Here is a 14834-nt window from a genome sequence, read left to right as displayed (position 1 = left end):
AGTTATATCCTTTTGTTGGATTGATTCCTTTATCACTATGAAATGCCCTTCTTTGTCTCTTTATAGCCTTTGTTTTTTGTGTTTTGTTTTTTTAGATTTAAAAAGAAGCTAAATCTATATTTACCTGCACTGTTAAACATTACACAAAAAACATTCAATTGGCAAATAATTATAATGCAAGCTCTTGCATGGCAATCCAAATTTATTGAACTACTGATGCTAAGTTATACAAAATTGCACCGCTTTAATTAAGGCTTTTAGTTTACATTTGGCCACTTCTTAGTAGTTGTAACATTAGGTTGGTCAATTTAAATACTGTGGCTCCCTGTTGGATAGACACACAATCTTTACATCCAAACTTTAATGCACAAAAAGCAACAAGGCATTGTTAAATAAAACAGCAATAGCTACTGCACCTTGGGCCTTGTGACCAATTATACATGATTAAAATTACTTGCCACATTCACATCCACAGTACTCGTCCACCATTTAACATCTCAACCAAAATGTTACACACGTGAAGCAATCACTAACAGGCAAAAATACTAAACCTGTATATTTGGTATTGCAAATACACTTATGCATGAGTAAGCAAGGGATTCAGTGATAATATATAGCTGCAGAAGCCTGAAAATGATTTACAAAAATTGTTAAATCAATAAAAAATTGTTAAATCATTAAAAAATTGTTTGAAAATATACACTTCTTGTTGTAGACCCCCACTGCACACACAACTATAAACATTGTTCTCTATGGAAACAAAAAAGGAAACATATAATAAGAAATTTGAAAAATCTGGACATTTCCTTCCCAGCAGATATTAAAGGCAATGTCTTTAATCTAAGACATTATACTGAAAGGACTATTGTATTTTTAAAGACAAGATCACTGTCTCCATAGGTTTCTTAAAAATTAAAAAAACTATGTTGCTGTGTTAATCAAATCACTTATTTGTACAATACAATGATAAAGACCTTGATTTTCTTAAAAAAATTACAATAAGATACAAGTTCAAAGAAACGAAGTTATCTGGAGTAGTCTATATAGGAGCTCTTTGAACTTTCTTTTATTATGCTGAAATAGTGGTGCTTTTAGGATTTACATGATTGTACTCTCCATAACAAAATATGGGGCCTGTTACAGTACACAGTACACTATTTTCATACATGTACAACATTGGTGGATGAAAATGTCTTTTAGCAGTAATACTGGATTGTAGCCTCTGATTTTACCAGATGCATACACTAGGGCTATTATATAAGTAAAAATTACAATGGCTTAGAGCTACAGTGCATCCTATATAATAAAAGGCTAATATGTAAATTGTCCCCTTGACCAGGAGTTTGACCAGGGGGTAGGGCTGGTCAACCACCCTCAGCCCCTCACCCCGGCCAGCCCGGCTTGATCAGCCCCGATTGGGGTAGTCTGGCCAGACCCCACCTGTGCATGAATTCATGCACCGGGCCTCTACTTTAGTATATTAAAGCAGCTGACATCATGACTTTTTTGTGGGCCTTCCCAGGCCACGAGTTTTTCTGTTAATTTGCCCCACTAGGTCATAAAAGATCTCATTAACATTTATTTTTGATTTTGCAGAGGATTCTAAGAATGCACAGTTGTTCCATTGTCTTGTTAGATTTTGACCTTGTTCCTTTCCTACAACTCTTTCATCTTCCAAGTCACACTTATTACCAACCAGAATCATTGGAACATCATCAGTGTCTTTAACTCGAAGAATCTGTTCTCTCAGATCTTGTAAATCATTAAATGTGGACTGTGCTGTGATGGAATAAACTAATGCAAAGCCTTGTCCATTTTTCATATACAAATCCCTCATTGCTGTAAACTGTTCCGTTCCTACAGTATCCAAGATTTCAAGCATACACTGTTGTGCATCTACTTCAACTTGCTTTCTATAAGAATCTTCTGTCATAGGATCATATTTTTCAACAAAAATTCCTTGAACAAACTGTACAGTCAGAGCAGATTTTCCAACGCCTCTTGAGCCAAGAACAGCTAGCTTATATTCATGCATGGTGCAAACTTGTCAAAAGCTAGTACCTCTCACACTGTCAGCGGGTCCCCGTAGCCAGCGTTGCTCCATGCATTGTGCTCCCTCTGGGTTACTGTCCCCCAGTGCCACAGCAGTCCTGCGCTGCCAGCGCTCCAGCTGGTTTACATGACTGACTCTGGGCGAGGTTCGGCAGTCTGTAGCCTTTGTTTTAAAGTATGTTTTATCTGATGTTGGGAAGCACGAGAGACTTGGTTGGAAAGTTTGTAAGGAGGAAATTCTGAGAAAAGGGAAGTGTGTAGAAGGTTGTTTTCCCTGTTTATCGGAATTCTGACTTAGGGGAGACTTAGGGGAGTGTCGAAGGTGGCGCCCCTAATTATTCCTTGACCTTTCCAAACAAGTCTGTGCATATGCAGACCCCCGGGTGTTTACTGGAATCCTTATGCCTAACCTTTGGGTGCCCTTGCCCTGAGGACAATGCAAACACATGTGTCCTCCCAAGATTACTCACCCTACTGATTGTATCTAAAGGTAAAAACTGAAATAAAAGGCTAATGAGGCAGGCAATTGAGGCTGCCTGGTCACTTTGGCCAGGCCGTCCCTTAGCCTCTCTTTCACAGCAAATGTTGTGTCGGAGTAATTCATTCATCTGTCACTCAGGGTCTGCTGGCCAGCCCCGGCAATCCGATATTAGTATTGCAATACTAACTTTTAAAATTTTTTTCCATTTGCATGAAAATTTTTTTCTATCCCTTTACTTTCAGTGTTCATGTGTCATTCAATCTGAAGTGGGTCTCTTTTAGACACCATATGTACAGGTCTTGTTTTTTAGTCTATTCAGCCACCCTATGTCTTTTGTTTGGAGCATTTAGTCCATTTACAGTTAGACTAATTGCTAATAGATATCCCATTATTGCCATTTTATTGTTTTCTGACTGTTTTTATAGTTCTCTGTTCCTTTCTTAATCTCTTGATCTCTTCTGTTGTATGTTGATGCCTTTCTATAGTGTTTTGTTTGAATTCCTTTCACTTTATATCCTATATATCATATATTTTGCATTGTGGTTACCATGTGCTTCGTATATACCAAGCTATGCTTATAACTGTCTATATTTTTAAATTTATCTTTATTGTATACAGATATCCCCTATTTTTTTCCCATTGTCCCCCTCTAGGCCTTCACCACACTATTGTCTGTGTCCATGGGTTATGCATATATGCATGTATATTCTTTGGTTAATCTCTCCCCACCCATCACCCACCTCTGCCTTCCCTCTAAAGTTGATTGTTTCATAAGTTTGATCACATTCTAAATTCACTTCAATTTTTGCTCATCCCCTCCATGTTTATGTTGTTATTTTTTCTGTATGTATCCCTTTATTGTTGTAATTACAGTTTTTACCTTTCTACTTTTGTCTTTTAACCTTTGTATTAACTTTATAGTTGATTCACTGCTTTTATTAAACATTTGCCATTGTCAGTGAGTTTTTTTCTTTCTCATGTTTTCTCATTTGTACACTGATGACCCCGTGCATGAAATTCATGCACAATAAAAGGGAATTAATTAGAGGAAATATTTTAATATTGCTATTTGCCCTTTCTCTATAATAGAAGTGTCAGAGATAAAAGAAAATTAGTAAAATGTATATGAAAATCTTCCTCCTGTCAGAGTCTGGGGTGCGCCATGGGAACAGAGTCAAGTCCCCGCCCATCCACATGTGCCTTGAAATCATGCGAGACCCAGACCTGGCCAGCCCCACCCCCATTGGGCTAGATCCAGACCCAACCAGCCCCAGCCCTGTCTAGCCTTGCCGGGTGGGGGGTGGGGCCTCAGGTCACCTGGCATGGTGCTGGGGCAGGGGACGTGGCCTGAGGTCTCCTTTCAAGCTCTGCCGGGCGAGGTGCATGGCCTGAGGTCCCCCAGCCTGGCACCCGGGCGGGGGGCGTGGCCTGAAGTCCCCTGTCAAGCCCCACCAGGCAGGGGGTGCAGCCTCTGGTCCCTGCCCCGGCTCAGCACCATGCAGCCTCAGGTCCCTGCTGATTGCTCATTAAGGTTCATTACGGGGACTCAGCCTCCACTTTGGGCACAGCCATCTTGTGTTACAGAATCTCTGCCTCCACTTTGGGCACAGCCATCTTGACCGTTATGGCATGATGGCTAATTTGCATATTCCCTCTTTATTAGATAAGATTTCATCTTTCCTTTTCTACTTACAGAAAACTCTAACAATACCTTTAATAGTGGTTTAGTGGTGGTAAACTCCTTCAGCTTTTCCTTGGCTGTAGAACCCTTTATCTTTCCATACTGGGTAATCTTGGTTGTAGGCTTTTGCCTTTCAACAGTGAATATTTTGTGTCTTTTTTCCTAGCCTGCAAAATTTCAATTAAAACATCAGCTGATAATCATATGGAGCTCCCGTATACATAATTAACACCTTGCTGACTGGTCTTGAGATAACTCGTGTCTGCACTTACATTACTTTAAGTAATTTTAAACTCTACTTGCTTTCAGACCTTAAAATTACTTAAAGTAATGTAAGTGCAGACACGAGTTATCTCATGACCGGTCAGCACAATTTGGACATGGAAGCATGAGTTATCTCGTGACTGGTCAGCAAGGTATTAACTTTTCTCTTGCTACTTTTAGGTTTTTCTCTTTGTAACCTTTGCATTTTAATTATGATAGGGCTTTGTGTGGACCTCTTTGGGTTCATCTAGTTGGGGACTCTGTATTTTCTAGGCTCGTATATTTATTTCCTTCACCATGTTAGGGAAATTTTCAGTCATTATTTCTTCAAATAGTTTTTTAAGTCCTTTTCTCTCTCTTTCCCTTCAGGTGTCCCTATGGATCTGAACCTCTGCTCCATATCATCTGCTGATGATTCCATCTAATGTATTCTTCATTACAGTTATTGTAGTCTTCATTTCCTACTGGTTGTTTTTATGGTTTCTATCACCTTGTGTAAGTTCTCATTGAGTTGATCTATCTTCCCCTAAGTTCATTGACCATCATCCTTATAACCAGTTCTTGTGTGTGTGCTTTTAAATTCTGTATTTGGTAGATTATTTGCCTCCCTTTCATTTAGTTCTTTTTCTGGAGTTTTAGTCCTGTCTTTCATCTGGGACCTGTTCCATTGTCTCTTCATTATGGCTGACTCCCTATGTTTATTTGTATGTATTAGGTAGATCTGTTGTGTCTCCTGGTCTTGACAGAGAGGTCTTATGTAGAAAGTGTTTTGTGAAGCCTGGTGATGCGGTCTCCCTGGTCACCTGAACTTGGTGCTCCAGGGATGTCCCCTATTTGGGTTATGTGCCTTCCTATTGTAGTTGGGCCTCAATTGCTGTTGGCAGTTAGGACTGGCTCTGAGGACTGGCTGTGACTAAAGCGGACTAGCTGTTGTGTGTGGGCTGACTCCATGGAGTAGCAGTTGCTTTAGCGGGCCTGTGCTGCCAGCTGAGCTTGTCCTTTGAGTGTGTTATTTGTATGACTGGTTAGATGGTGCTCTCATGTGGTCTGAAGTACACCACTGGGTATGTTGGGACTGGAGTCTCCTGGGAAATGCTCAGGTGCAGGCCAAGGTCAGCTGCCACTTGTGCCAGGCTTGGTGCCACCTGGTAGGAGTTACAAATGATCTGCAGTTGGTGGCTGCTTGTGCTGGGCTTAGATAAAACTGTTTTAGGCCAAGTCTGGCTGCTACTTAGGTTTGGGGCCACCTGATGGGAGTTAATAATGCAACTTGAGATTGTCACTGCTTATGCTGTTTTGGGGCCACTTAGGAAGAGCTCCAGGGCATGCTGAGGCCAGCCTCTGTTTGTTTGAGGTTAGTGTACCTTTGAGGCAGGCTGTGTGGAGGAGCCATCGATAGTGGCTTGGACCTGGGGAGTGAGTTGTGTGGGATGGGGTCTCAGGGAATTACCAGGGCAGGGAGAATTGTGGTAGTCAGTTTAATGAGAGCACAGATTTGGCTTCCACCCGTGCCGGGCTGGCTGAGTAAGTGGAGAGTTCACCAAGGAACAGTGGCGCCTGCCAGTGCTTCCATTACCTGGAGAGAGTTGCCTCGCTCGTCTCTGCCTCTTCAGCCCTGTCTCTGAAGCTAGTCAATTTAGTGTTTCCTTGTATGTCTCTGGTGCTTTTTGACCTGCTGTTCCTGTGCTGGAGCTTAGAATGAGTGAGTTTTGAGTGAGTTTTTGTGCTGGCCCTTTAAGAGCAGCAAGCTTGTCTTGGCCTCCTGCAGCCCTTTGTTTTTCTCAGATTCAGTGCCCACTCATTCTCACAGCAAGATGTTATAGGGACTCCTCTTCTTTGCACTGGTGCCATGGGCTTGTTGGGCCAGGTGTGGGACTGGGACTCCTTGATCTTCAGGTGGAACCTCAACAGCCAATATATCTGTCCTGATTCTTAATCACCACACTGTGGGTGTTGGTCCTGCCTGTTCTGCGTCTCTGCCCTTCCTACCAGTTTCCATGTGGCTTTTTCTGTATATACTTAAAGAAATTCTATTCATCTAGTCTTCAGGGGTTCTCAATCACGGTTGTTCTATCATTTAGTTGTAAATTTGGTGTGAACCTAGGAAGAGGTGAGCACAGTTTACCTACTTTGCCATCTTGACTAGAAAACCCAATAATTCATTATTTTTTGCTTTATACAGAGATGAAAAATTAGAGAAAACATACATTTTGTATTTAAGCACACATCTTTTATTTTTGTTGGTCATCATTATTTTGTGTAGATCTAGATTTCCATCTGGTGACACTTTCCTTCTGTTTGGAAGATTTCCTTTAAACATTTCTTATAGTGTGGATCTTCTGGCAATTCTTTCATCTCATATTGATTCTTTTATATTAACACATTTCGTACCGCTCAGAAGTTTTCTCGTGTTTCACGCACCATCTGTTAAGGACCACTCACGAGTGTTCTCGTTTTTCATGCCCATGGAAAAAGGAGCGAATCTAGATACTTATGTAAATTTTGTTTGGTCCCTCTTCATAGAGGAAAATGTTTTACACAGTACCATACGTTAAAAAAGTACTAGGAACTTTAATTGTTTAATTGTTCTTGTAAATAAAAATGTTATAATTATTGAAAAACAATACCTCAAGTGCATTATGATGATTTAAATAACATGCAGTTTGCCCAAAAACGTGCGGTCCCTGGCGTATGTCTTAGAGATTTCTATGTGGTATGCAATGTGTTAAAAGCTTCTCTCTAAGTATATGGATATTTTTAAAGTTTCATATGTAATTGTGGCCTTCCTTTTGAAAGATGTCTTTTGACTTACATTGTTTCCATTTAGAAGTTAGCTATCGTTCTTATTTTAATACCTATATCTCTCTTCGTAATTTATATATAGTATAAATTTTCTTTTTTTAAAAAAGATTTTTTTATCATGGATTCTCTATTATGGATTTTCTATCATGACTAGGATGTTTATTTTCATTCTATTTTTTGTGTGTTTGGGTTGTGTTGAACATCTTTGTAATTGGACTTACTGTTTTTATCAAATTTGGAAAAAATTCGACATTAAATTTTCAAATTTTTTTTTTTCTGATTCCTCTCCCCTTTTCTTTGGGACTGAAATCACATGTAAATTTGTTCACTTGAAGTTGTGACACAATTTACTGATACTTCTTTATTTTCAAATTTTTCTCATTTCATTTTGTATAGACTATATTGCTGTATCTTCATATTCATTAATTGTATCTTCTTTGGTTTCTAATTAACTGGTAAACCTATTCAGTGTACTTTTCATCTATAGAAGATAGATTGAACTCTTTTTTATGTCTTCCATGTATCTATTTAATATGCTCAGTCTTTGCTCTACCTTCTTGAATATAGAGAATATGTTATAACTCTTTCAAAGTCCTGGTCTACAAATTCTATCACTTGTGTCATTTCTTGTTCTATTTCTAATAATTTCTTTTCTCCTCATCATGGGTTATAACTCACTGTTTTCTTGCCTTCCTGGTAATTTTTTTTTAATTCTTTACATTGTAAGTTTTGTCCTTTTGGCTTCTGGAAGTTTTTGTACTCCTATAAATTGTCCTAAGCTTTCTTCTGGGAAACAGTTTAGTTAGTTGGAAATAGTGTGATCTTGAGGCTTTCCTTAAACTTTGCTAAATGGGACCAGGTATGTCTTCGGTCTATGATAATTTTGCCCCCTGCTAAGACAGTACCCTTCTGAGTACCTCTGATTTCCTTTGAATCATAAGGTGTTCCACTCTAGTTTGTGGGAACACAAAAATTTTCCCATCCTTGTGTGAGCTGCTGGAGTTGTTCCAAGTTCTTATCATGGCTGGTTCTTTTCCCAGCATTTGGCAATAACCTTATATGCATGTGCTGATGAGTACTTGCCTGAATTCCCTGTAGATCTCTGGATATCTCTCTCTCTCTCTCTCTTTGAAGCACTCTCCTTCATGGTACTCTGTCCTGTGAACTCTAACCTCTGGAGTCTCTCTGAACCCCCAGCTCTATTTCATCAACAAAGGGAGTCTGTAGGCTCTTACTGGGTTTCTGTTGCTTGAATACTCTCTCCAGGCAGTAAGCTAGAAGAAGTCAAAGGTTTCACCTAATTTGTTTTCTTGCTTTCAGAGATCATTATCCTATTCTACCTGGTGGCTGGCTCATGTCTGAAAACCATATTGCATATATTTTTTCCTGTGTATGTGTGTGTGTGTGTGTGTGTGTGTGTGTGTGTGTTTTAACTGTGTCAGGATGATAAATCTGGTCACTCATATTTCATTTTGGCCAGATGAAAGTTCTAAAATACAGAGTCACCCAGCATTCAAACTTATTTTGCAAGTAAAAAAGCAGGTCAGTTTTACTTTTGTACCTAGAACCTTTCCATTTCTCCCCCCTCCACTTCCTTCACCCCCCTCCCCTTCAAAATCAAGCTCTGCAGCATCTGGGTCCTTTTGTACCTTTTAAGCTTAGGTCATAAGTTTTCTTTCACTATTTGTATTCTAACTTTATTTTTATTTTTCTTGTTTCTCAAACATGTTGCAAATCTTGCATATGTGCTTGTTATTTCATCCCCCTGGTGTATGCTTACTTCTTTCTATACATGTCTAACCATTTGTATCTTTAGCTTATTACTTCCTTACTGGAGACTTTCCTGCCAAATGATCTGAAACAGGATCTCCAACACACATTATTTCATCATGTAATCTTTTTAAAAAATATATATTTTTATTGAGTTCAGAGAGGAAGGGAGAGGGAGAGATAGAAAGATCAATGGTAAGAGAGAATCATTGATCGGCTGACTCCTGCATGTTCCCCACTGGGGATTGAGCCTGCAACCTGGGCATGTGCCCTGACTGGGAATCGAACCGTGACCTGGTTCATAGGTTGACGCTCAACCACTGAGCTATGCCAGTCGGGCTCATCATGTAATCCTGTAGCATCTATAAAGGTGCTATAATTTTCTTTATTTGTTTACTTCTTTATTTCTTTTATTCATTTTACTTATTAATGATTCATTATCTTACTTACTTATTATCTTACTTCACTAGAATATAAGCTATATAGTCTCCCTACCATATGGTAGGCATATATTGAATACCTGTTTAATACATAAAAAAAGACATTTAGATAATGAATTTTCCCTATTTTAGTATATAATTTTAAAATAAATATTTTTATTGATTTCAGAGTGGAAGGAAGAGGGAGAGAAAGATAGAAACATCAATGATAAGAGAGAATCACTGATCAGCTGCCTCCTGCCCACCCCCTACTAGGGATAGAGCCCGCAACCCAGCATGTGCCCCATCCGGTATTACACCATGACCTCCTGGTTCATTGGTCGATGCTCAACCTCTGAGCCATGCAAGCCGGGCATTAGTGCATAGTTTTTAATTGATTTTATATTTATAGGAAAATAAATTGTTAAAGAAGTTAGACTGATTTGTCTTAATAAGACTTTAAGGTTTTAGTATTATTTCTGTCATCTCAATGTGTAGCAGTCCTTCCCAGCATTCAGTCTCCCAACTCAAATGCTACCTTCCTGACTTTCCTTGCAGAAGAATGTCTTTTTTAAATTTAGTATAGGAACACTTGACTTCAGGATATCATTTACCATTTTCTAATTTTTTCTTTCTTCTATTTCTTGTGAGAAATAATTGCATTGTCTATTTCTCTATGCCCATTTTTCTCAGTGAGTGAATTTCCTGAGTCATAATACTTAAAATAACTTTTAAAAATGATAACATATGTTTGTACTGTGTTTTCTAACTTATGAAGTTAGAAATAAGACCCATATTGAGAAACAATGTCAGATCATGATTTGTGAACATTCACGGGCAAATCATCTCTTTCTCTCTTTAATACCAAACTGAATTCTCTTATCTGTCTGTCCCCAACATGTGGTGTACTCTCTGGAACACAGTAGGTATACCTGTTCATTAAATATTTAATAAGTAACTTGAAAAATAAAATTAGAAATCAATCAGTTTTAGCAGTCTATGTTTCTTTTCCACATTTTTTGGTTAACTCCAATCTCTGGAACAACCTAGGTCTGCCCTCCTCCCCTCCACCCAACTTATAGTCAATGGCAACAAAATTCAGAATATCTGGATTTTTAATTATTTTCTGTGATAGCTTTGATTCTTATACAAGTTGGACAAAACCTAGAATTATGATTTCTGCATTAGAAGGGAATTTGTTATCTAGTTTAACCTTTTCATCTAATTCAGCTTATCTCTTATTTTATTACTTATATGTGCATTTGTATTTACATTGTTTACCCTGGTGACATCAGTTGTTTTTATATTCTTGTTAGGTTGAGAAATATCCATTATAATGTCCTCTTAACTATTTGATTTAATATTTCAACACAGGATAATTTTGCTCTGCACAGTCTAAAAAAATCTTTCTCTGGTTAAATGGAGCACCAGTGACATATAGTGGTCGTCTAGGTTATTTGCTAGATATTATTACAGCACACATACATAGGTTTGTCATGTTTTGCTTTGTAAATATAACAGTAAATTGAACCACACACTAATTTTTCACATTGACATACTAAACTAAGTGTAGGTTATTTTTATACTCACTAGGGCATTACAAGAGTGCATTAGACAAATTTCTACCCAAAGAAATATGACTTATTTAAATTTGAAAAAAGAGAAACATAGTATAGGCAAATGTTAGTAGCTACTCAATGTTTTCTAAGAATTTTAAGAGTTTCTAAATGAAAATGCCCTATACTTTTCTTGCTAAATATGTTTTTATTTATCCCAAAGTCCAGGAAATAGGAATTTCCTTGCTGGAAGCCCTGCTATAGGAATGGGTGAAGATTGTGGAAGCATGGATGAGAGAAGACACTCAGATTTCATTACTGAAAAACAATCAGTACAACATATTTGGGGAGAAAATAAAGAAGAGGTGTCAAATTTCCTTGAGGATGTGAGCCAGCCAATCCCCAGTCTTCTACCAGAGAATTTTGACTCTTTTATTAACGAAAATGCAATCAATTTATTAAGCATAGATCAACAGAGGATAACAAAACCATTTGAAAATTGTGGTTATGACAGTATGGGTGTCACCAATTCTGATAAAAATCATTCCTCTGACAGATGCATTTTTAGAAATCCAGGGTTGAATTTTAGTAGTTCTAACTTTAATAAAACAAGTTATTCAGAAAAGTGTCAGCCAAAGAGGAACTATCAGAAAGAATACAACAATAATGAAGGAAATAATCCTAGTACATCTTTTGAGAAGAACTGTTATCCAGCCAACGCTGAAAAGAAAGGTTGGTGTTATAGGTGGAAAGCATAATAGTCTATTGGGTTTTTCTGTTTTCAATTTTTTGTGTGTGTGTGTGCACATATATGTGTGTGTATTTATGTGTGTCTGTGTATTTGGAGGAATATGAAATTAAAAATAGAATGACGTTCTATTATATGACATTGTGGACCAGGCAATGGATCATACTAATAAGCTTCAGATTAAAAAACAGACATAGTCTATGCTCAAGTTTTAGTTCAATGCATACTTTTATTTTTAAAGGAAAATTTGAAAAGGACTACCAAAAGAAGAAACCACAGATAGAAATCCAGAAATATCCAGTGAACAATATGTAAGTTGTTAGGTAAATGTGGGGAATGCAAATCAGAATCTAGTATAATGCATGTTGAAATGTTGAACTGAGGTAGACATATTACTGTCTTAGTCTGGGCAGGCTGCCCTCAAAGAATGCTTACCAGAGCCCTAACTGGTTTGGCTCAGTGGATAGAGCGTCGGCCTGTGGACTGAAAGGTCCCAGGTTTGATTCCGGTCAAGGGCATATACCTTGGTTGCAGGCACATCCCCAGTAGGAGGTGTGCAGGAGGCAGCTGATCAATGTTTCTCTCTGATCGATGTTTCTAACTCTCTATCCCTCTCCCTTCCTCTCTGTAAAAAAATTAATAAAATATATTAAAAAAAAAAGAATGCTTACCAGAGTCAGAATCTTGGTTCTGTCACCCTACTTGAGAGTATGGTGCTCGTATTTGCCAGCACAAAAGTATCTTTTAATCTGAATTTTAGTGTTAATTATATTTGTGAAGATTTACTTATGTGTTCAAGAAACATATATCCTCCAGAATACCAATTTTTTAATTTACAGTAAGAAATAAAAGGATTACAAGTATAGGAATGCTTACTGGCATGATTAGCATATTTTCTAATCTTTGGCAGCGCTCCATGGGAAAGATGCTTGGTTATTATAGAACCAATAGAAGTAATAGAATTCAAATGTTAATGGCATAAGGAAGCATAGCAATAGTCTATGACACTGCAGTTACAGGTAATTAAAGAAAACTTGTAGTTTCAGAATAGTCCTAACTTTCTTGGTGATAATTGTAATTTAGTCCAATGTTGCTAACTGAAAATCATGAACTAGATATATTTTTATTCTGGAAGTATTTTCTTATGGATGGGATTGGCACAAGAAATTAATTAAAACATACATTCACAACTTATTTACTAAAATCAACAAATTAGATTCTTTGTCAAATCTCTAAATATCCAGACATTTATGAATGGAAAACAGCATGTAAGGCTTTGAATTTTAAAACGTACTTTATGAAAATGACTTATAACATGGTTCCTCAACCTGGCTCAGACCCACATCATTTGAGGGGCTGATTTTAAAATATAAAACAGTAAGTTTTATATATAATAGATTGATTCCTTAGGATGGAGCTTATGAATCTTTATTTTTTTTAAAAAAGCTTTTCTTATCATCCTGATCCACAGCCAACTTTGGGAACCATAATTTAGAACAATGATTTTCAGAGGGAATAAGGCAAAGTTTAATACTGTCTTATTTTTACTCTAGGAGTATTCCTTTGGAGGAATTGAATTCTAAGAAATCATGGGACTTTGGACTTAGTGAGGTAACATATATTTTACATTATATTTCTAATTCAGTGCTATTTTTATGTTATATTTTAGTGTTTGCAGTTTATTTTAACTTAAGGTTAACTTTATCAAAAACTTTCTTTGTAAGCTATTTTTCTTATATTTTCTCACTCTGAGGAAATTATAGCTTAGATCTGGAACTAAAATAATACCTTTTCAGAAACTGTAATGTGCTTTATTTGAGACAAACCAGTTTAGGTATACTTAAAATTCTTTTGATAAATCCTATGCAATTTCTTACAAGATGAAAATTCTTTACATTTCAGTGTGCTACAGGGGAACATGGTTACATACAGGGATGCTGAAACATCTATAAACAATGGTTGTATAAGTTGTAACACTTGCTAATAATAAGGATGTATGATTTTTGCAACAGTCCAGGCATTGTGCTAGGAGCTTTTTGTACTTTATTAGTATTCTACAAGAGCCTGATATTGTAAAGTACTCACAGCAAAAGAGACTCAAGTTCAGAGAGATTAAATAACTTGTTCAAGGTCACACACTCAAACCAGTATTCAAACTCTTGTCTTATCTGACTCCAAAGTTTTAACTGTTTTCTTTTGTTGTATTCAATTAATATGCATTGAGTACATTATGAATTCATTTCATAGATATTTATTGTCTCCAATATTCTGGGGATACAGTGGTGAAAAAACAAAGTGTTTATTCTCATGAAGCTTATAGTCTACTAGAGGCCCGGTGCACAAAATTCATGCACGGGGGTTAGGGGCGCCTTAGCCCGGCCTGCACCCTCTTGCAATCTAGGACCCCTCGGAGAATGTCTGACTGATGGTTTAGGTCCGAACCCACAGGGATTCCTGCAGGATCGGGCCTTAACTGGCAGTCGGACATCCCTCTCACAATCCAGGATCGCTGGCTCCTAACTGCTCACCTGCCTGATCACCACTAACTGCTCACCTGCCTGCCTGATTTCCCCTAACCACTTGCCTGCCTGCCTGATTGCCCCTAACCACTCACCCGCCTGGCTGATTGCCCCTAACTGCTCTCCTGCCTGCCTGATCACCCCTAACCACTCTGCCTGCCTGCCTGATCGCCCCTAACTGCTTGCCTGCCTGCTTGATTGCCCCTAACTACCTCTGCCTCAGCCCCCAACTCCACGGCTATATCAGGAAGGTTGTCTGGAAGGTCGTTCAGCTGTCTGGTCTGATTAGCATATTATGCTTTTATTATTATAGATTATACACTAGACTCTGCAAGGTTGAGAGATGAAGGGACCTGGAACCAATCTTTAAGAAGTTGTAATCTAGTAGCTAGACAGAAACAGAAAAAAATCTAATGCATTTAGATAAAACGCTCCATTGGGGTTTATACAAAAGGGGAGTGGGAGCCTAGTAAAAGACACTTTTAAATTTGATCTGGGTAATAATTAATAAGCTTACCAAATGGACCAAATGCCTTGATCCT

General features: G+C 37.9%; 2 protein-coding genes across 2 annotated transcripts in view; one reads left to right on the top strand and one right to left on the bottom strand.

Moving 5' to 3' along the window:
• REDIC1 (regulator of DNA class I crossover intermediates 1) overlaps window positions 1–14834 on the top strand; it is a 61081-nt gene that overhangs the window by 27382 nt on the left and 18865 nt on the right. Inside the window, 3 exon segments of the mRNA XM_070408817.1 lie at window positions 11249–11757; window positions 12015–12084; window positions 13327–13384. Coding sequence (XP_070264918.1) covers window positions 11249–11757; window positions 12015–12084; window positions 13327–13384 — 637 coding nt within the window.
• Window positions 1496–2035, bottom strand: LOC139005586 (ras-related protein Rap-1b-like protein). The gene has a single exon (XM_070407807.1). It carries the CDS (start codon window positions 2033–2035, stop codon window positions 1496–1498), a length of 540 nt encoding a protein of 179 aa, XP_070263908.1.

The sequence above is a fragment of the Myotis yumanensis genome, unplaced genomic scaffold, assembly GCF_028538775.1.
Source record: "Myotis yumanensis isolate MYYU_CA2020_CCGP unplaced genomic scaffold, mMyoYum1.0.hap1 SCAF_3, whole genome shotgun sequence".
In the NCBI taxonomy this organism is placed as follows: Eukaryota; Metazoa; Chordata; class Mammalia; order Chiroptera; family Vespertilionidae; genus Myotis; species Myotis yumanensis.
The sequence above is the reverse complement of the archived record's forward strand: the minus strand, read 5'-3'. Positions and strand labels throughout refer to the sequence as shown.